Genomic DNA, 24,122 nt, shown 5'->3' with positions numbered 1-24,122 from the left:
AAAGTGAACACCAAAAGAATATTTTTGTGTTCATAAGCTGGTTCAAATAGTAATCTTCAACTCCCCAAGGAATTCTGACACAATTGATGGCTGTATGGTATCTGGCACATAGAAAATTCAGAATTTACTGAAATCATTTCAGATTTTAGTCTATCAAAATAAACATCCAAAAAGGAATAAAATTCATAAATAAACGAAGTCTAATGTATTTAAAAGTCATTATCTTTATTCATATCTAGCATTATTAGATTTTTTCCTTACCCTTTCCTCATTTACATATTTTCCTCCCTCTCCCAGTTTAATTCAAATCATTAAAATTTCCTTTATTCTATATTCCCAACTCTAAATAAGACATCGCATTTTATTTTGCTTTACTGAAACTGCCTGCAAAAAATGATGTTTCCCATGATCCTTATTTTGTCAGGGATGCCTTATGCAGTTAGCGGATTATCCATATACCTTGTTTTGCAAACTGTCAAGATACAATGGTTGGGCAACAGTGTTCTACACATACCACTACTTTGGGGCATGCCTGTAGGCAATGGCTAGACTAAAAGTAAGAGGACAAAGGCAGAAATTCTATACCAGGCTCAGAATGGTGTCTGAATAGCATCCAGCTGTGATCCTTTGTAATTCCTGTTTTGAGATCCAAACTTTATACAGTTCTGATCCACCAATACTTAGAGACAATCACTACTGCTTTCTGATTTAACAAACTTCATACTTTAAATTAGGCTAAGTATTCTCATAGCTCAGGAAAAGTAAGAATAGAAGAATTAAGGATTATGATAAAAATAGAGAATAAGGGTACCACTAAGAAAGAAGTCTACGGCCATACCACCCTGAACAAGCCCAATCCCATCTGATCTTGGAAGCTAAGCAGGGTCGGCCTAGTTAGTACTTGGATGGGAGACCACCTAGGAAGACCAGGTGCTGCAGGCATAAAAAATAAAAAAATAAGGGACTGAAAACTGACAACTGCAATCTGTGAGGTCAACCAAAGGTTGCCTCGCCTAATTAATTAATTAACTAATTAATTAATTAATGATTTTAAAAAAGAAAGAAGAAATAGAGAAGAAAAGAGGGAAGGAAAAAGACGTATCTAACTTCTCAAATAAAAACCCAAACACGACTCTGCTTTTCTGACTATGGGTCCTATATACTAAAAACTAGCTAAGACAAGGAACCAAATTATCACCTTTAGTCATTTCTGAAAGATGTATTAAATTTACATGCCACAGGACAGTGTTAATGAAAATACTCTTAACTTCTTTCTTGATTTTTACAATGTATTCATTGTTTTTATAATATCCCTTTATAAGGTAGCATAGCTATGAGGTGATACATACTGTATTAAAATATAACCTATTTAAACTCCGAAAGATATTTATCAATTCTTATTGCTGTCTTTATACATTTATTTTTATGGTACCATATTAACAAACTTGCTATTACACAATTTAGACTAAATTCAGGAAAGATAGATTTCTGTAGGAAAAAGAAAGCAGAGTTTGGTTGGAGAGGTTTCTTTGCTAGAGTAACCAAACATTCTGTAGTCTAGATAATTCTGGACAATTCCAGAGAAAGGTACTTGACAAAAATAAAAATAAAACCTCTTCCAAACATTTAAATTCTGTAGTTATGTGGAAAAAAAAACAAAAGGACATGGACAGAAACAAGAAAGGTGAAAATCAGAGCACTCTCTACATTCTCCTCCTCCAGAGGGGGCTCTTGATCTCATTAATTTAAAAGGAAAAATTCTATTCTCCCCCTACTCTCTGAAGTACCTTTCTTTATTGTTGGAGAAAAGAGATTAAATTAGTAGTACGGCAGTACATCCAATTGCATTTATAAAGTCACACACATCACATTTGGTTGGCATTGTCGACTTAGTTTCAAAAAAAATTAGAGTGGGTCCTTATGAAGCAAATGTCTCTGAGCAGGAAATAAGAAATGAGACTACCATTTTTCCTATAAACTTCACAGAATTGGCATATAGCTTAAATAAGAAAATGCCTACAAAAATTTGAAAACTACAAAATGGTAAGAATGTAAGAAATTATTAACAAATAAATAGCTTATTAATTAAGAGAACTTGAAGTCCAGATACCACAAAAAGCACATCTATCTGATACTGCAATAAATTATACCTATTTCTTTTATTAGTATTCTTTGCTTAAGGTAGCACTCCAGCATATTCTGGGCTTAAGAGTAATGTGCTGAATAGCAAAGAAAAGTCACAAATAATGAATGCATAGTCTATAACAGCTATAAAATTTTAATTTGACTACACTTCAAGAATTTCTTTTCTCCATATACTAAAATTAACCTAACCTTCTATTTCTTCATCCCTAATTTAACTAGTTCCTAAAAGACCATCAATGTAGGAAATACCTAGATCCTAGAAAAAATCAAATTTAAGTGTGTTTAGAGCTCTATTTTTATTGCCAGTGTTCACCATTCTTTAATATTACTCTTTTCTTTCCCTTTGAGCATATTAAAATATTCTCCAAGACCAAAGGATAAGCAAAGAGATATTAAGAAACATTATCATTAATGATCATAAAACAGTAGAAACACCTTTACCTGACCCCCATCTAACCAACACACAGAATTAAAGTTCTCATCCTCTCTATAAAGCTTACTGATTAAAGCCCAGGACACACTGAATCCCCAAGGCTAATTGGCTATTTTCTAGAATGCTGACACTTATGAAGAGTCATTTGTGTTGGTTCCCAAACCTGTTCATGCCACTGAACACTGCTGTACTTTAAAAACTTAATTAACAAAAGAGTGGAGAAGAAAGGGCTGTTGTTTCTACGAAAACTAAATGAATGCTTTAGAAAAACTTGTTAAATTGCTTTAAAAAAAACTATCACGAAATAAGGTACGGACATGATAGGTGTGGAAGATTGAAGAAAAGTTTTGAGAAAATCTAGTATTTTGCACTCCTTGATTAATTCACAGTTGCCTAAGCTTTTACCTCTTTTTTTAAAAATTAAAAGTGCAAATTTTACATGACCCATTATTGATGCAATTAACACTAAAAAAGATGCCACAGACCTCTAACTGGCAGATACAAACTCAAAGTAAAGGCTTTGGACTATATCAAAAGATTGAGGGAAAAAAGAATATTTACATATTTTCAGTTACAACAGTAAAGGTATGCATAAATTTATAATTTTTAACAATTCCTTGCTCTAACCAATCTTTGAATTAGCTGGTTTTCTTCAATAAGCATTTCGTAAGAGAGCACTAATTGATAGCATTCTCTTTCAATATTAAAAAGGTCAAAAGAAAAAGTCACTCATGCAAACCAAAATTACTATACCTTTTCCTTTGAATCCATAGAGAAGATTAAAAGAGAGAAAAGCAAGAAATCAGTTCAAAAGTTCAAAGAAAAGACAGGTAAAATTTCAAGAGTTTAAGTGACCAACTTTATCTGTATGAATGATACTAAATGTGATTAAATAATGTCTCCAGCATTTATGACTACATTCAGGTACCAATATGGGAAAAGAGGAAAGGCATAATATTCAAATTACAACACACTAGGTAAATCCAAGTCCATTAAGTTTGATAGAAAAAAAACATTATGCTGACAACCTGAAAAATGGAAAACTAAGGGCTTTGGAATAGAGAAACATCTTAAGATGTGAATTTTTGGGGACCTTGTATATAGGTAACAACCAAGATACACAATAAATGCCACATATCTATAGTTCCAAAGAATAGGCAACATACATCAACCTTTATGGAGTTTGAAATGGTTACTATTTGAGTGACCCGGGCCTCTATTCCAAAAGAGAATCTAGGTACTTAAACAAGAATAGTTCTTCCTTCCACACTTTTTCCAAATGATCAATGAAGATGTTTTAAAAAAATCAGATTTAACTCATATCTAACCTAGACACTTTGTAGTATTATTACTCTGCCATTTGTTCCTGGCTCTCAAGCAAATTTTAATTCATCTGTTAAAATTCACTGTCCAAATATCTGATTCCTACAAAAATAATGAGTAAAATTTATTAACTGCATGATTAAACCCACAATATAACCAGAATATTAAGATTCTTTCTCAAAATGTTCACTTTGGCATACTTTCTTTTCCATAAAACTATAATGAAAGTTTACTATTTCATCATATCTACAAGAAAGCTGCTGGGATCTAAAGCAAATTAGGAAGCTGGCCCAAGGAAATTAAGGAGACAGAAGCAAAAGATAATATACTCTTATTCTGCTAGTTTTTATTTTAAGTATGTTCATTTTAATTTGCTGCAGTGAGTTCTACATGAGTTTGATTATAAGTAGGTACATATTCTTATAACCTCATGGTAAGGAGGGAATGTTAAAGTAGAGTTGAAGAAAAGTGAAAAATGGTAAGTAGGAACAAAAACTCAGCATGTATTCTGCTCACAGATAAACGTATGCATTATATTCTATCCTCATTCACCTTAGTTCCTATATCTTGGAATATATCATATTCTTCATGTATCTTGGAATTTGCCTCCTTTTCTCTCAAGACAGGAGAATTGCTCAGAATGGTGAAAATCACTGACCCAGGAGTCCATATTCCTGATTCTAACCTTGGCTCTGTGCATGTCACTTAGCCTCTCTGGTTCTCAACCACCTCACATGTAAAATAAGGGAACCGAACTAAAAGATCTTTTAAGATCCTTTCCTCAAATTCTATCAGTCCAATACTAAGTATGCCCCCATAGGAAAACAAGCATTCCTACACATGATAGAAGAGCAAGCTGGTAAAACTTTCTAGAAGACAATTAGGCAATACATATCAGAAGTTTAAAATGTTCACACCCTGACCCCAGCAATTCCTCCTCTAGCAATTTGTCCTAAGTAATCATGTGCACAAAAATGTAGTAACAGGGATGGATGTTCATCACTATACTGTTTGTTTAGAAACAACCTAAATGTCTTATCATAGTAAATGGTTAGTAAATTATGGTGAATCCATTCAAAAGAATACTATGTAGCCATTAAAAATGTTACACACGAATATATAATTACATGGAGAGATGTTCCTTATAATGAACAATCAGATTACCATTACATGATCCCATTTTGGTGTATGTATACACACACATACACACACACAGACAAAAAAATGATCAGAAGGCTATACAGAAACGTTAGGGACTATTCCTGCATGGGAAAATTTGGTATTTCATATCTTCAACCTTTTGCTCATCAATGTTTTCTAAATTTTCTATCATGAACACAATAGAAAATCATATCAATTATGAACTGAGAAAAAATTATTAAAATCAATTCTATAGTTTGCTCAAGAGAACTATATTTTTGTTTCTATTCTTCTCATCCCCAAACAAAACTTTCATTTAATAAATCCCCTTGGAAAAGACAGGTGTGAAAAATCACATAATAAGGCTTCTAGCATAATAGAAAATTTTATAAATAGGAAGTCATATTGTTCAAAAGCAAGGGAAAATAACTAATATTGTAAATAAAGATGTACGGCCCACAGAGATCAAATTGTGGTTCTGCTATAAAGTATTCCCAAGTGATCCTTATACAATATCCTGTAGATTCCTAAATGAAATACAGTGTCATCAGGAATTCCATTTAAGAGAGATGAAAAAAATTTAAGATCCAGAGGAGACCACTAAAAATGACAGGAAAATATTATTTAATAGTTTTTAAATTAAAAAAAGAAAAAAGAACAAAATGTTCTGCTCATGGTACTATATTTAAAAACCAAAGAAAGATTAATGAAACTAGGATTATTTTGTCTCAGATTAAAAAAAAAGAGAAAATACTTAAAACCAACCTCTATCATACAAATAAAACTAGTTCTCTTCTCAACCAAGAAAATATGATTATGGGATTTAAATGGAAATGAAAAAGAATTTATTGGCAGTGAGAGTTACTGAAAATCACTAAGAACGCCTGGGAATCTCTTTTCTGAAGATCTTCTAGAATACCTATTACTCAGTTATGATTCAGAATCAAAAATCACCCCCCACCACCACAACCACCAACTGGAAGCAGACAACATGACAACTGAAGGTTCCTTTCAACTTCATATTCTTTTTGTCTAGGTCTGCAGAGAGTCAAAAGATATGACAGCTTATAAATGCATAAAGAAAATAAACTTGCAACAAGCAAAAAAATGAAGCTGAGTCAAGTAATTTTTAACTATAAAAATACTGACTGCGACTTTTCAAGTTTCCCTGTCTTTTCCAAGTAAATAAAGTTCACTATATAAACTATGATTAAAAGACCTTATAAAACGCAAAAGAATATTTAATATTTAAAATAAAGAAAACACTTAGAAAATTTACCAAATATTAAAGCCAATCCATGAGATGTACCCACTGCTATCAGACTGGATACTGCCTGAGAACAAAAGAGATTATATTTTAAGATATTATATCAAGGATCTTGAAATAAACAGAATTGAATTTGCTGGTCTTTCTTCCCCTAGGCACCAGATGACATACCAAGTATTACAAATAAGGACAAATTCATCTAGGAGGCAAAACGGGAAATGAAACTCAGGACATTTTATTTCTGGAAATGCTTCTAAATTTACTTTAAGGCTAACAGTATCAAAATATCATATGTTCAACATTATAGGCAAAAACATGACACTTAGCTTCCTCTAAAGCAGTTTTTTTTAATTCAGGGATCCAGACAAAGAAGTACTTTAGGTACCCAACCAAGAACTTCCTATGAGGTGTGGAGAAAGGATTAGAAAGATCTCTTTTAGTTTAATCACAGGAGCCAAAAGGCACTAGAAATGTTTAAAATTCAGCTGACTTCCTCACCAATTAACCAGCTAATAAGAAAGCTACAGGAGACAGCTGGAAGTAGTCAGAAAAAGAGGGCACTAGTGTGCTTTCAATCTGCCCCAGTTCTCTATAATCACTCCACAGATTTACTTGGCAGGCTCAGCAACAGAGTTCAGAGCTGTTAAATGTACTATATACCACAAAGTGATTCTACCGAATACTGTTTTCCACTCCCTATGACCAAAATGAGGCCAAGTCACAGAAGGAGCAAATTTACTTCGGCAGGGTATAACCACATACAAATAAACCTGGAAAATGCTAATCATCATTCCATTATGTGATTTTCAAACAAAAGCCTGAAGAGTAACAATACACTAGAAAGAGAACATTCAACATAGATAAATTTTAAACCTGATTTACTGTCAATAAATTACTTATAAAGTTATTGTCACAATAATTTATGTATTAACTTTAAACATTAGAAGAAGAAATCTAAGAAAACTCAAATAGAAAATTTATTACCTTTAAAGGATTATTTAAAGGATACTTACAATTGCTGTAGGCAAGCCAGCGTCTACTTTGTCCTAAATAAAATTTAGAAAAAAAAAAGTTTTTGAAATGATATTCTCATTATAAAACAGATAATGGTATAAGGGCCTCTCTTTACAGATATCTTCATCCAAATCAATTCGGACAAGAGGTAGAACCTTTGTTTTTGTCCCAACTAAGAAACTACAAAAGTTGTAATATACCAACAAAATATAAAGAGCAAGAGTTGCTTCAGGAAAGGTACTGATTATAAATGAATATATAAAGAAAAAGAGAGGAAAGAGGTTCCATTTTCAATAATGTGAATAAAGTATAAGTACTATGTGTCAAAACAGTAGGAATACATGTAGGTTTTAGAAAAGGTAAACATATGCTACGGATATTCTTTAAGTAGGAGCTTCCTATGCAGCAGATTATACAACCCCTAAATAAAACCTCAGCGGGGTCTGTTCAGTCAGTTCTCGAGCATAAAAAAATTAAAAATTAGTCCCAGCTCCTTACCCATAACTGTATGATCTTAGGAAAGTCACCTAACCCTTCTGGATATTAGTCTTATCTGTTCAAGGAAATAGCAAATACCACCCCATCTACCTCAACTGAGTTGTCCTGAGGATCATACTAAATGTAAAGTGTCATATAAATGTAAGAGTATCTATATGCTGCTTCCATAGCTTTAAATAATAGTAATGACTTAACGATGATTAGCACTGTAATAGCAAAGAGCTTTCATATACATGTATTACACAATATGATTCTCAAATCAGGAGAGACAAATAAAATAGGTATTATTAGGATTTTCCAGATTAAGAAAATGAAAGAGTTTAACAGTTTTGCCCAAGATTATTCCAAGTGGTAGAACTATGTCTCATACTCAGGGCTTCTAGGTCCCAGGCTAGGCTCTTTATATCACTTCTACATGTCTGTCCCTATCAATGTGGTCAGTTATAATCTCTCAGAAGGCAGAATTTATTTTATCCAACTTTATAGAGCTTCCCAGAAACTAACTTAAAAAACTTTCTCCAGTGCATGGGGATATGAGGGACAGTCACCAAGGCTGCTATGTACCATGTCCTCAACAGCAGGATATACCCAGGCCTGTGTGGATATGTGTGCATAAAGCTCACCTAGCATAATGCTTAATAATTAAAAAATATGTGATAAATATTTGATGATTGATTTGTGTCCCAGACAGGGAAAAAGAATGAGACAGCAGATGAAGAACAGAAACAATATTCAATATTCAAAATGGAACCTCAATAATGAAACCAGAAGTCGGCTAACTTTAAAAGCTAAAAAACCACAGATGTGGGAAGCATTTTAGAGATTACAGAATTTTAGTACTGGTGTTGCAACATCTTAGGGTGGGGTTATCAAAAGCCAGGGTGCATTAGAATCACCTGGGATACCTGTAAAAATGCAGATCTCCATGCTACACTGCCAAAGACTCCAAGTTGGTGAGTCTGAGATGTGTCAGGAATCTGCATTTGAATGAGCACCCCAGGAGATTCTTACGCACTAGACACATTTTGAAAAAACCACTGTGCTAAGGTATCTCTTTTATCTTAGGTGACCATAAAAATGACAAATATACTTTATAAATTAATTTGAATTAATTTTAAACATAGTCACATGTCATTACTTTGAGGCAACTTCCAAAATTAAACAATGAGGTTAACAACTAGAAAAGTTTCATCTCTCTTAAGTGTTCTCCGGGCATGCGTGACAAAGCCATGATGATCAAGGCCTCAGGGAGCCCTAACAACATCATTACGCACATGGCTGAAGGCATTATTGAACAACTATTCAGAAGGGACACCCAAAAATACAACTAGCTTTTACAGGTTAATAAACCAACCATCACAGAAAAGCATACAACTTAAATTGAGCTGGTAATCCAAAATTAGGAAGGCAGAGTATGAAGACTGTCACAGGAAAAGCAGTTTTCATTTTAACATACCAGAAGAGCTCAACCATAGCAGTGAAATAAGAATAGAATGCAAACACTCTGGGATTTATTAGAATTTTTCCCTCCTCTTCAAGAGAGAAGAGAAATCCTTTTAAATAACAGATTTATCTAATCATTGTTCAGTGTCTAAGTTTTATTTCAGTCTCCATTATTCAAAATATTTTTTAAACTGCACAGGTGGGTCAAATGACTGTTCTGGTTCATCTTGATTTTGAAAGGAATGAATTTCATCACCTACATAAGGATTAAATTCAGAAAACGTCATGGAAATGTAATCCTCAACAGGTGGTTCCCATTCTAGCAAATATGAGTTACTCCCCACCTAAAGAGGAAGGACAATTGCCCAGGTTTCCTCCATTGCTTGACCATCTATTTAAATTGACTTCATGATACATGAGCTGGGTCAGGATATACCAATTGCCCACAGAGAACACTCTCCTCTCCTTTTCTTTCTTTTTCTTTTCTTTTTTTTTTTTTATCTGCAATAAAATAGGAGCTTTCTTTAATAAACCTGAAAATTGTAATGTGGTTATGGTATACTGATGCCTCTTCTGTATCTATTTCTTACCCTCCTCAAAAATCAAAACTTTGTCCAAACTGAGTATGCAAAACACTAATTAAATTTCATGAAAAGAACATAATAACACATTAAAGTTCTTGGGGTATGGATCCGTTATTATTATTAACTATTATCTATATATTGAATTCAGAAAACTAAAATTGAAAGACTACATAAAATGAAAGGCTTTGAGGTCAAAGAAAAATTTTACAAAACATACCAGAATCAACGTCTATTGTCTTGATGAACTATCAAATATCTTTACATTATCCTGGTGCTCGAAATAATTTTCAAAAAAAAAACTCCCAGATTCTGTTCCAGCCATTATACACTGGACACATTCACCAATACCACCTCCATTTCACAAGAAAGAAGCATTAGACTTAGAGCCAGAAACCCCAATTTCAAGTAATTGCTCTGCTATCTCCTAACCCAATGATGTAAGACAAGTTAATATCGCCTCTCTAAGCCTGTCTCATTTGAAAATAGGATATGGCTTTACCTACTTTCAAAGTTATAAGAGTAAATTAAATAAGGTACATGAAAAGACTGTGTGAATTATTAAAAAAGATCACTCGGTTATAAAAGATTCTGAACAATCATTTCTCCATATGAAAAGACTGAAAAAACAAGCGCTCTACCTCAACCAAATACACAAGATGGCAACTGAACTGAAAAGGAATTTACAGAAAAAGCAGATAGTGTTTCTTTTAGGCCTGCTGCCATATTTCATTTAGGCACACCCGAGACTCCGAGCAGACCTTTATTTCATGGCTGCACTAATTTCTACGTCAAGATGTGTAGGCATGTCTTATGAGTCAAAAATAATCACACAAAACCTATGAAGCCAGATTCTGTTTTTCTTAAGCCTCGGGCCAAAAGGAGTGTTGTGCTTTGTTTTATGCTCATTCCTACTTCATTATGCAGGTTATAAAGCTGAGGGAAGAGAACAAAATACTTACAGCTGCAGACACTATCTGCGCAGAAATTCCCTTCAAAAGTGAGTGTCGCATAACTGATCCATGAAGTGAAAAAGAATCAGGTAATTTCTTCTTCCTAAAAAAAGAAAAAGAAAACAAAACAGTTTAAGAACAGAAAAAAATTTAAAAGGCAGGGTCTTAAATCTTTGAAAGAAAAAAAAACAAAAATAAGTAAGGCAGAAAAAACCCTATGTTATCTGTTAGCTGTTTTGCAAAGAGATATAAAGAATCTAATAATCTCACATTAAGATGTACTAAACCCACCTTGAACTTCAGAGAAACACAAACAGAAAAATGAATAAAGCCATCATTCCTTTTTCACTGATTCAAACTGTTCCTTGCCCACCTTACATAATATATAGCAAGAGGTTCCACTATTCATTAAAAGATTGCCTATAGAGCACTCCTTCTGCCCTAATGTCTACATCACCTCTACCTGCCTTCCACACTTGCCCACCTTTCTTGCCCTCCTCCTGTTTATAACCACTTCATTCTTCAACCACCTCAAATTCCACACTCATTACTCTTTCTCTGCTGCTCCTACTAACAGCTCCTTTTATTTGCCCTACTCAACAACAATCCAAAAATAATTTCTAAACTTTTACCAAACATTGAGTACCTACTCTGTGTGACTAAATGTATGCATGCTCTGGAGATAAAAATAATAAAGTCAAGGTTCCCACTCTCAAGGACCTCATAGCCTAGTTAGAGGGACTAATAAGAAACTCACTCTTAAAGGATAAACATTACAAAATAATGAGTAAAGCACTAGAGAAACGAAATAAAGGAGAACTTAATCCTACTTTATTAGGGGGCTATCAGGGGCAGCTGTAGAAGACAGGACATCTGATCTGGCCTTGACGGACAACTAGGAGTCTGTCAGGCTACAAAAAAGCACAAGCAGAAATATAAAGATACAAAGGTGCACAGTGTGTGTGGAGAATATAAGTATACAAAAGGCATGAACCAGGAGGATGGGAGTGGGATTGCTTAGAGATTAGGTCAAATGGTAAAAAGGGTCCAGGATGATGCATGCAAAGGAATTCTGACATTATCATATAGACAAAAAGAAGACACCATATCTTTTAAGCTGCTAATGACCATATCACCAAAAACATTTATGTTATGGTAGTTCCATACAAATTTTAGCATTATTTTTTCTATTTCTGTGAAAAATATCATTGGGATTTTGATAGGGAATGCATTGAATCTATATATGGCTTTGGGTAGTAAAGACATTTTAACAACATTAATCTGTTAACACAGGATATCTTTCCATTTATTTGTATCTTCTATTTATTTCATCAATGTCTTATAATTTTCAGTGTATAGTTTTTTCACCTCCTTGGTTAAACTTATTTCTGAGTACTTTACCATTTTGATGCTACTGTAAACAGGACTGTTTTATTACTTTCTCAGAATTTTTCTTGTTACTGTATAGAATCGACCCCAATTAGCCAAAGCGATCTTGAGAAAGAAGAATAAAGTTTGAGGCATCACGATTCCTGATTTCAAACTATACTTCAAAGCTGTAGTAATCAAAACAGTATGGTACTGGCATAAAAACAACACATAGACCAATGGAACAGAATTGAGGGCCCAGAAATAAACATTTGCACGTATGGTCAACTAATATTTGACAAGGGAGCCAAGACTACACAATGGTAAAAGAATACTCTCCCCAATAAATACTGTTGGGAAAACTGGATAATCACATGCAGAAGAATAAATTTATACCCCTATCTTACACCACTCACAAAAATTAAATGGATTAAATGGATTAAAGACTTATAAGACCTGAAACCATAAAACTCCTAGAAGAAAACATAAGGAAAAAGTTCTTTGACACTGGTCTTGGCAACAGCATTTTGGATATGATACCAAAAGCATGAGCAACAAAAACGAATATAAATAAATGAGACTACATCAAACTAAAAAGCTTCTGCACAGCAGAAGGAATAATCAACAAAATGAAAAGGAGGAAATATTTGAAAACCATCTCTCTGATAGAAGGTTAATATCCAAAATATATAAGGAACTCTTACAAACTCAATGCAAAAAAAAAAAAAAAAAAAAAAAACAATATAAAAAATGAAGACCTGAAGGCATTTTTCCAAAAAAGATACAGATGGCCAAACAGGTACATGAAAAGATGCTCAGCATCACTGATCATCAGGGGAAAACAAATCAAAATCACAATGAGATATCACCTCACACCTGTTAGGATGACTATTATCAAAAAGACAAGAAATAAGTGTTAATAAAGATCTAGAGAGAAGAGAATTCTTGTATACCATTGGTGGGAATATAAATTGGTCTAACCATTATGAAAAACAGTAAGAATGTTCCCCAAAAAAATTCAAAATAAAACTACCATATGATCCAGCAATTCCACTACTGAGTATATATCCAAAGGAAATGAAAGCACTATGTCAAAGAACTATCTGCACTCCCACGTTCATTGCAGCATTATTCGCAATAGCCAAACATGGAAACAACTTAATAGTCCATCTACAGATGAATGGATAAAGAAAATGTGGTATATGTGTATGTGGTGTGTGTGTGTGTGTGTGTGTGTGTGTGTGTGTATGTGTGTGTGTGTATATATACATATATACACATGTATACATATACACACACACACACACAGACACACACAATGGTTTATTCAGCCATGAAAAAGAAGGAAATCCTGCCATTTGCAACAACATGGATGGACCCTGAGGGCATTATGCCTGCATGAAATAAGTCAGACACAGAAAGATAAATACTGTATGATCTCAAATGTGTAATTTTAAAAAGCCAAACTCATAGAAACAAAGAGTAGAACAGCTGCCACAGACTGAGGAGTGGGGAAATGCAGAGATGCTAGTCAAAGGGCACACACTTCCAGTTATAAGATGAATAAGTTCTGGGGATCTGATGTACAGCGTGATGACTATAGCTAACAATACTGTATTATATACTTGAAAATTACTAAAAGAGTAGATCTTAAACGTTCTCATCACAAAAGAAATGGCAATTATGTGAGGTGATGAGGTGTTAACTAACCCTATTGTGGTCATCATTTCACAATATATATGTATATCAAAGAATCACAGTATACCTTAAATCTACGCGATGTCAATTATATCTCAATAAAGCTGAAAAAAAAATCTTTAAGTTATCTATTTGTAGGAAATAGTGACAAACAAATTAATATACCCAGCAATGGCCCCTGCACCATAACAGGTAACAACCTAAAAGAAGAAAGCACTGATACAGGCAAACTTTAAGAAGAGAGGAAAAATACAAAGACAACTTTATCAACATTGAAGTTACATATGAATTCAATAAAGTATTTACATTATGCTTCCTCCACTTCTCTTTCCTTTTCATGTGCTCTCCAAGAATTTGGAAGGTGAAAAGCAGCCAAAATGAACTTATTTAGGGTTAGAAGTCCTCTTCCCAAATCTTTAATCATCTTTTTGACTCTCCTCTGAACCCATTCCAATGGAATGAAGGAATGCTGGAGCTGACCTTAGAGAGTTGGAAGAAGCGGGTGAGGAGTGCAGGGAACAGAAGGGTGGTGAAGTAAACCAAGCTCCACGTTTCCACCATAGACACTGTGCCAGGTTTAATCTGTGCTCCCTCCAAGGGCTCTACTGCTTCTAGAAGTCCCTGGCTGTTATTAAGGCTCCCTATTGGGAGTGCAGAAGACGCTGGTTATGACATCCACCTTTCTATCCTCTCCCCTCACCAGTGCCAAAATTTTTATAGTCTAATAAGCATATTATTTCTATCCGAGTGGGCCTTCTACTTTCTATGAAGGGCTTCAGCAGACCATATTGTACTATAAAGAGATATTTACATTTTAAAAGATCGAATATTTCATGTGCAAGATTAAAATGAATACATACTTACCTCTTTAAGTTAGTCCTGTCGCCACTATCTGAGCTTGCCACAGATGAAGTATCGTAGGAGTGAGAATCAATAGTATCAATGTTTAACAAAGTAGGATCCTCGAGAACAAAAGACTCTTCTTCATCATCAGTCTAAATTGGAAGAATATGGATCAATAAATTTAAAAATTCCAAATACTCTACAAGTCAGACAGGCATTAATGGGTTTCTCCAAAACATTCACAGGCTTATTTCTGCTTTTCACCTCTTTTCCATGTATTGTTACTAACCAAAAAGGCATAGTACAGAATTAAATTTCGACTCTAGATAGATATCTCTTTCTACAAAGAGCTCACTCCAAAAATTCCTTTGTTGTAGAAGAAGTGGGAGAAGTTATGCAGATAATTGTTAGCTACAGAATATTTCTTAAAATTCAAATCTGTATAGATGCTTTACTAGTTAACTAATAGCCAATGGCTAATTAGAAGAAAACTAACACCACCTGACTATATAAATAGTATATCGTGAGAAATATGACAAGCAGATAGAAGAAAGGCATTCTGGGTTGTGCAACAGCATGTGCAAACTCAGTGATTTCACAATATGTATTTTGCCCATGGAAAAAAAAGTAGTAGACCAAAATGAATGGAGTATATGAATAGGAGCTGGAGGTGATCCTAGAAAGATAAGCTGGGGCCCAAGTTATAAAAAGCCTTATATTCCATTAAGCTAGGTGACAGCAGGGACCATATCTATCTTGTCCATCACTGTACCCTTAGTGCCTAGCACAATGCCTGACATATAATTAGCACTCATTTATTTAATGAATGAGTGTACTATATAGTAGGCAGTAAGAAGACAACTGAGATTTTTAAGTGGATACACATAATGGGAACTATGTTTTAGTGAGATAAATGGGGCAGTGTGAAGATGGGTGAGAGTAAAGGGGAAGACTGAGGCAGGGAAGTTATTAAGAACCAGTAAGAAGGCTACTGTAATGTCAAGAAAAGACAGGAAAGTTCAGTCTAGGAATGCAACAGAAGAGGTCAAGAGAAGGAATTATTAAAGAGACATTACTGAGTTAAAATCCTAAGTCCCTGGTTACCATTTAAATGGAGGGATTAAGGGAGAAGTCAAAGAAGATTCCAAGATTTCTAGCTTGAGCAGATAAGCAAAAGGTGATATTATTAATTGAGATAAGAAAACAGATAAAGCAGAATGAGGAGTTTAGCCTTGAACAAATGGATTCTGAGTAAGACATTAAAGAAAAATGTTCTGATCATACCTTCTCTGGACTACTTCTGCCTTACTATTTCCATCAATGTTCTTAAGAGAGGAGTCCATCTCTACTTTCTCCACCCATTACTAGCTACTGAGCACTATCTTTGCTGAAACTATGAGCCAAATCCATTGGGTTATTTTCAGTTAGCATGTTCTTGTCCTCTATGCATCATTTAACACTACTAACCACTTGCTATTCTTGAAACTTACTGTTCCCATGGTTTCCAGTACCTCTCTTTTTCTGGCACTCCTCCAACTTATATGGCCTCTTCTATCAGTCATGTTCTTTACTTTTCCTCAGCTCAACCTTTAAATGATTCTGTTCTCCAGGATTATACTCTTAGCTCCTTTCTCTTCCTACTTCACACACTTCCTATATGAACAAGCTAATCTATACCTATGGCTTCAAGTACCTTGTCATGCTAATGACTCCAAAAGCTGTATCTTCAATATCAACATTGCTCTTGAGGTTTAGGCCCATATTTCCAACTGCTTTTCAGATAGCTACACACACACAAGTCTTCTAAGAACAGGGTTAGGATTAGCAAGGAGATATCATGTTACTTGAGAGCTGTACAAGACTGGAATAACTGCTGAAAGGAAAGGAAATAATTCAGAAATAAGAACTGTAGCACAAATGTCTTAAATAAGAAGTCGATCAGAATCTTATTTGACTTTCTTAAGCAGCCTGGGGACATAAAGAAAACAGATCAGCTAAGTTAAGCCAGGGTTGAGGGCTTACAAGAATAAGCCAAAGGAAAAGTGAAGGAAAGAAGAGAACTGAGGTATCAATACGGCTGAATTTAAAATTACTAGCTATACAGCAGAGGTATCAATTCTCCCAAAATGATGTGTAAAATCTACACAATCTATTACATTTCAGCTGGTGTGTATGTGTAAACTAATAAAGTGATTCTAAACTTACATGGAAACACAAAAGACCAAGAATTAGGAAGGCATTCTTAAAGAGCAACAACAAAGCGGGAATACTGAAACTAGCAGATATTGAGATCTATTATACAGATTCAAACATTAGAATGTGATATGGGCAAGTACAGAAAGACTAATGGACTCAAACCTACATATATGATCACCTGATTTAAAACAAAGTGACACCTCTTTTCAGTAAATGGTGTTGGCTCACACTTCACACAATTATAGATGAGTTACAGATCTGGCTATGAAAGGTAGACCAATAAAGATTTTTTTAACTATAAGAGTATCATCATGACTTTGGAATCTGCAAAATTTTCTTAAACACACACAAAAAAACTAACATAATGGAAAAACCTAATAAGCTGAACTACATTAAGAACTTCCGATCATCAAAAGAAACCATTAATAGGTAAAAAAGTTACCCAGAGAATGGAAAAAGATATTTGCAATACAAATATCTAATAAAGGGCTTATATCTATCATACATAAAGAGTTCCCATAATAGGTTAACAAAACACAGTGGAAAAGTGGGCAAAAACATAAAAAGGCAATTCACAAAAGAGATATCCAAATGGCCAAAATATATGCCAAGGTACCCAATTTCATCAGTCTTGATGTAAATTCAGATTAAAATTATGATGTGATTCCACTATAAGAAGGAATAAGTGAAAAAGAGAAAAATTCAAAAGTTGATGAGGTTATGGTAACCAAAACCCCACATATTACTGCTGGAAGTATATATTGTTACGACTACTTTGAAAAACCAGTGGCAGTATCTACGAAAGCTCAACATACCCATATCTAATGACCCAGCAATTCTACTCCTAGGTTTACACCCACAAAAATGTGTAAGTGTGTGTATGTACATGTATGTATGTGTATACATAGATCGTATATGCATGAATAAGAATATTCACAGCAACATTTTTCACAGTAGCCAGAAATTGGAAATTACACAAACGTCCATTAACAGTAAAATGAATAAATAATAGTATATAAAGAATTTTATACAGCAACGAGAATGAACAATTATATGCAAAATATGAATTAACCTAAAGGGAAATAAGTCAGACACCCAAAAGCACTTACTGTATTATTCCATTTGTATGAAGTTCCAAGCAGACAAGCTAATCAATGCCAGTGAGTTAGGATAGTGATTATCCTGGGGTTCTATAAAGTAGGGGCAAAAAGAAGCTTCTCGGATGCTAGTAATGTTTTATTTCTTCATCTGGATTCTGGTTACACAGGGCATTCAGTTTGTGAAAATTCACCAAGCTGTACACTTATGATTTGTGCACTTTTCCTATATGAATGTTATACTTCAATAAAAAGTTCAAAAGAAATTTCTGACTGCACAATGCAACAATTAGATTGAAGTGAAGCCAGGACTACTCAGACTGGGAGACCAGGAACGATCAAGAGACTTGGTTTTGATGAGGTCAAAGATCAGGTTTAATGGAAGTAAGGGAATGAGGGGGAGGTTGTTAGGGCTGGAGAATGGAATTTCAAAATTAAAAACCTCAGAGATAACAGTTTCAAAGGATGACAAGGCCTAGCAACATTATTTCATGCTCTAAGTTCTGAGATTTAAAATGTCTCAGTGTTCTCTACCTTTCCATTCTGTAAACTATCTTGGATATCTCTTCTCAGCCTCTCTTCAGGTTGATATTAATGAACATTATAGAATATTTGCACCCATATATCCTGGAGCAAGTGCTTATTTACACTTTCTACTTCTGCCTTTTCTATTTTTTCTTTTTAAAAAATCATTTTCTTTAATACCTTTTCCTCCTTACAGTCTTCATAATGTTCCACAACTTAAATTACTTTTACTTCCACTTTTTCACCTGCTTAGCTCCCTTGAAGTGTGAAGGCTGGCCAATTTCCAGTCTCATTTTTCTCTCAAAGTCAGAGGCAGTCATACAGCACTTTATAATACCAGTATCTAACACTGTGACCCAAATACACGAGGCACCCAAATTACAACTGAGGATAACAGCGTTATCTTCTCAGTGAACCACTAATGATTGTACTGTTACTAGTAGATAAATTGTACAAAGATGGTTTTCCTTCATTATGAACTACAGTCTCATTCACATAAGCCTTATTTTCTTAGCCATTATTATATAAATATGTACAAATAGGGCTTTGTACACAATCCTCTAAGGTTATTTTTATTTCACACTTAATAAAGTAATTGAAATGAGATGTGATTAATACCATAACAAAATTGACTAAAATGAACCTCTTCATCTCTAAACGAAAGATTTCCTCAATATTAGAAAGCAATAAATAAATATCACTGTAACAGGCTATTCTTTCATTGACCAAAACCTATTTTGTCAAAATTTTAAATGCTTAAGTCTTAACACAGATCATACACTTGTGAAATTAAAATATATTCAAAGTAATGGCGACATCAACTAATATAAAAAATAGGAATAAAAGTCATGCAAGAAAAATGAAAGTAATAACTCAGAGAAAGTAGTTTGCATTCTGTAGAGTGTTGACTATGACCCTGAAAGTAGTGTAGGTAAAGAAGTAATAATGAATGAGGCCCAGCTCACTCAGAGCTGCAAGATCAGTGGGCATTTCTGCTGGGGAACCTTTGCATCACTACCTTTTAAAATATACAACCATGGATCTGAAACAGATTTATACATTAAAAAATCTTTCTCAAATTAAAAGCTAAAACCTCTAAAGGGAGTCTTAAGCAAGTTTTTAAGAGATCAAGAAGACTGAGTGGAAGAATTGTCAGCAGATGCAGGGTACATAAAAACCGACATACTTTATCAACATATACTTCTACAGAGTTCCTTTATAAAGCCTTTACGATTGCTAATTCAGAAAAGAATAACATCATTTTATGGCACTCATAAGATAAATTATGGAGGGTTTGTTTTCTTTACATTACAAGGCTGCAGATGCTTTTTCGTGTCAGAAGACGAGCTATTTGAATATCTCTGGTAGAGACGACGTTATCAAAACAATACAAATCTCAAAAGTGACATGAATTTAGTATTTCAACTCACTTAATAAAACATTTTTTTTTAATCCACCAAGTATGAGGCGTTGTACTGGGCACAGAGATGAACAAGACATGGCCTCTGCCCCTGAGAGGCTCACAATCTAGATTTGTACTGTCAGGAAGAACTTTCTACAACCACAGAAATATTCTGTGTCTACACTGTTCGTTATAGTCACCACTAGCATGTGTGGACTCTGAAATGTGCCTTATACAACCGAGGAATTGAATTTTTCATTTTTGTTTAATTGTAATTAGTTTAAGTTTAAATTGTCAGATGTGGCTAGTGGCTCCCATATTGAACAGTGTAGCTCTTGATACATACACTATAATTAACCCAGAAATATTAAAATCAATGCCGTAAAATTATATTGATCATTAATATACACTTACCTCATTTAGTATGCTTTCCAGTGTTGGAGGAGTATCAACTTGAGGAATATCAAACTCCTTGTCATCAATCTAAATATATAAAATAAATTAATGCTCGCATAATAATGTTTTCTCTCTTATAATTGGGAGGGTGTTTTAATTGATTAGAACAATTATCAATTAAGAAACAAACATATCACACATCACAAACTGTTCACATAGAAAGACAACTCAATAAAAATCCATGGTATTAAGAATCAGTCAAAAGACTATAGAATCTTTTCCTTTCCTATCCACATATACTGTGATTAACAAGGACACATATTAACTGACTGCACCATCCTGACAGCCCTTTCCAGATGCTTCTGTTGAAGGACTTTGGCATCTGCTTTCTTAGACATGATAAAACAACATGTTTTATGACATGCCCTAATTTTCTAAGTTTTGACATAAGCCATAAGCAATATACAAAGGTCTGACATTGCCTTTCTTAGTTATTTCATAAATTATGGTGAGAATAATTAGGTCAACAATTTGTCATAAATATTCTCATGGTCACCAAATATATCATTAAATATTCTCATGGTCACCAAATATATCATTAAATATTCTCATGGTCACAAGAACCTATTAATTACAAATCAATGGTAAAAAAAAAAAAAATCACTGCGCAAGAATTCTAAACCTACCACTAATTATATGATCTTGAGAAGTCATTTAACGTAGCTGCACTTCAGTTTCTTCCTTTATAAAATAGATTATCAGTGTTGTGAAGCTCAAATGAGGACATGCATGAAAGTGGTTCAGAAATTGAAGTGAACTATACAAATGAAGTGCTATTATCTTATAAAACTGTACATAGACTCCTATTAATCCATACAAAAATGATAGATTTGGAGTTTTTGAGTCATGAAGTACACTCTAGCCAACATTTTGGTTAAACAATATCTCTTGACAGAAGCTGAATTTTTACCAGATCAGTTTTGAATTCCAATTCCTTGTCCAGATCTATGTAAGAGAACTTTGAAAGTGAAGCTTCTAGATTGAAAGACTTATTCAGTTCTTCTTCAGTAGTCTTGGCACAGAGACTCTGTTCCACATTTTCATGGTCTGGTTCATTTTCCATATTTACTTTTAATAATTGTATTCTGTTGATCCAAGTAAGTTTTTGTTTGTTTTGTTCTGAGTCTTAGATCACAATGACCTGAATGATGATCTCTTTTCAAAAAAGAAAAAAAATATGTCATTTAGATTTCCTCAACTGGACATTCTGAAGACTTACTTGGTCAGACTTACATGGAAATTCAATCATCTGACTATAGGCAAAAAGAAAACAATACTAGGGTATGGTGTATGATATGAGGGAGGGTTTCTATGGGAGCACAAAGGAGGAACATCTAACTCAGGAATCTACGAAGTGACTCATCACCAAAAGTCATAAGTCTAGTGATAGTGATAAACGAGATAAACTCAGTCACTAGACCTGGTAGTAACTAGACTTGTGTACCTAAGAGCATGAATGGTAAATTGGTGGCAAAAACTGCAATTAACCTTTACCTCACATTCCCAAACCTTAGAGTAGATCTCCAGTTCCCCTGCAGATAAGCATATAGACCGATTTTGTCATTGGTATCCATATAGGGCCACAGATCTCTCAGGAAGCCTTGTGTAGACACAGAGGTCCCAGAATGGTTAGCTAGTCATTTAATAGGAAACTAGCATAACCAAAAATTCAGATCTATTACAGTAAACAAAAATGATGCCAGGATAAAATAATTTCATAGTTAACTAGAGATTTATAGGAAGAAAGCTGGTCATAAACATGGACATTTTCAAGGAAAACAGAAATACTAAAAAAAAATATGCAATTTTTTTGTAGATTTCACAGCTCTGAATAATACAATGCTGTATCAAAAAAATTTAGATAATTTGCATAATTTCTAGAAAACTAAAAACATATTCAGGAATAATAAGTTTATTGATTAAATTTACTCTTAAATGTTTTTAGTTTGTGTTATAATTAGGCTCCAAGTGACCAAACTTTAAAAAGTCTATCACTTAGCTCTGCCGGTTTAAAGAAGCTAAATATGAAAATATAAACAATGCCATAGTAATAATGACAATAAAAACAAAGGTCATTTTGTTTTCTAGATGATGTTTTCCACAGTACCCATCAACTAGCAGGAATTCTCAGTGGCAAGCTTTTTCAAACTACATACCGCCCACAGGGGGCAGAATCACCACGGCTACCAACAACTCTCCCCACCATAAAACTCTGCTCTTACTCCTCAGTGAAGTGAAAGCAGAAAAAATGTTGTTAACCACCAAGCCAATGAAACAACTAATTTTTTAAAAGGGAGTGGAGAATTAGTTTTTAAATATACATATAACATGCCCAAAACTCAAATTTTTATCTAATTAGGCTTATTTTTTCAGTATTTATAATTTCACTTCTTTCAATGTTTCAGTTTTGTCAGACTAAAGGAAATTAATATCTACTATGTGTAAGACACATAAACTCATGAAGTCTAGTTTTTTAAGAACTGAAACCATTTTTTTTCTAGCTAGTACATTTGGTATACTACTAAATGCAGACTAACTTCTTTCACGCGTTCCAGAAGAGAGACTCTAAGGTTCTGTTCTATAAAACACGAGCTATTAAATACATTCCTAGAAAACATAACTGAGGGCGCTCTGTATCTGGTAACATTAGAAAGTACATTTCCGATCTTAGTTACTAAATGTACTGCTTCTTTTGCAATAAGCCAAATACAGTAGCAATACTAGCATTTATACATCTTTCTTCAAAGAGGAATTGGTTCATAAAAAATATTACTTAATAAGCTTCACTCTAATTTGTACTACTTAACAAAAATAATTACAATTAGTCAAGGAATGTCTGCAAACATGTAAAATTCACATTCAGTGGTGCCTGAGGTCAATTATTGAGACTTATTCTTTTTTTTTAATAGTGGAAATGACAACAAAGAAAAAGAGAAAGCTTTGATTTAAGTGATCAATAACCTAAAATGTTTCATTCTTCACGTTTATCTTTCCATAACAACTCAGAAAGGAAAATTTTTTCTGGCTCTTTTTATATCTCCTACTTGGAGTTAGAGGTCAGCAACTGTGAACACCAACCCACCTTGCAGAAGTTTCAAATAATCAACATTCCCTGAAGAAAGAACATCATCCCGCCATGCTACCCTATTCCTTTCTCAGTCTTCACCTCACTGAGCTCCTGTGATTTATGTGATGTGGTGGCAAAGTGGAGAGAACACAGCCAAAGAATCAATTAAGATCAGGTTTGAATCTGGACTTTATCAGTTCCTACCTATAACCTTTGTCAATCTGTCCATATCCTTTTGGAGCCCTCTCTATTTCTACATCTGTAAGATGAAATATTGTGGCCATTTGTGTTGTTTACACAGAGCAGCTCCTCTTGTTCTGGTAAGGGCTCCTTCAAACCATGTGGTTCTTGTGGAGGCTGCCAATCAAAAATCCTCTAGTAACAGAAATTATATAAAAAAGCCAGAGTCTTTCACTATAATTCATTAAAATGAAACTGGTGAGGAAGAGTTATTTCCACTGTTCTCTAAACAATGATAATAAGGATGGGCAGCACTCCCGCCCTCCACCCTCCACCCAAACCCTGGGTCTGCAGAAAAGGAGGTCATTTATCCAACACATATCAACCAAACATCTACTATGCATCTGTCACTGGAGACCCACCATTACAGACAGAATTTACAATTTAGGTACAGATTCTCTAGCAAGAATGAAATCAACCCACAACACAAGCA

The 24,122-nt window shown here is 34.1% G+C and overlaps 1 protein-coding gene and 1 pseudogene across 4 annotated transcripts in view; one reads left to right on the top strand and one right to left on the bottom strand.

Moving 5' to 3' along the window:
* VPS8 (VPS8, CORVET complex subunit) overlaps positions 1–24,122 on the bottom strand; it is a 232,022-nt gene that overhangs the window by 198,249 nt on the left and 9,651 nt on the right. For 3 of the 4 annotated variants that reach the window (XR_003044270.1, XM_006925797.2, XM_015599949.2), the window contains 6 exons: positions 21,293–21,537; positions 20,341–20,409; positions 14,728–14,858; positions 10,807–10,900; positions 7,322–7,354; positions 6,321–6,375 (listed from right to left, as the gene is read on the bottom strand). Coding sequence is in view for 3 of the 4 variants with exons in the window: in XM_006925797.2 (XP_006925859.1) it covers positions 6,321–6,375; positions 7,322–7,354; positions 10,807–10,900; positions 14,728–14,858; positions 20,341–20,409; positions 21,293–21,445 (535 nt within the window). In the remaining variant the exon portion in view is untranslated. Of the gene's footprint in view, positions 1–6,320; positions 6,376–7,321; positions 7,355–10,806; positions 10,901–14,169; positions 14,332–14,727; positions 14,859–20,340; positions 20,410–21,292; positions 21,538–24,122 lie in introns of those variants that run through there. The other variant, XM_025042260.1, reaches the window with a different exon arrangement.
* Positions 825–942, top strand: LOC112474260 (annotated as a pseudogene).

This window comes from Pteropus alecto, unplaced genomic scaffold (assembly GCF_000325575.1).
Source record: "Pteropus alecto unplaced genomic scaffold, ASM32557v1 scaffold88, whole genome shotgun sequence".
NCBI classification, from domain to species: Eukaryota; Metazoa; Chordata; class Mammalia; order Chiroptera; family Pteropodidae; genus Pteropus; species Pteropus alecto.
This window is presented reverse-complemented; position numbering and strand designations above follow the sequence as displayed.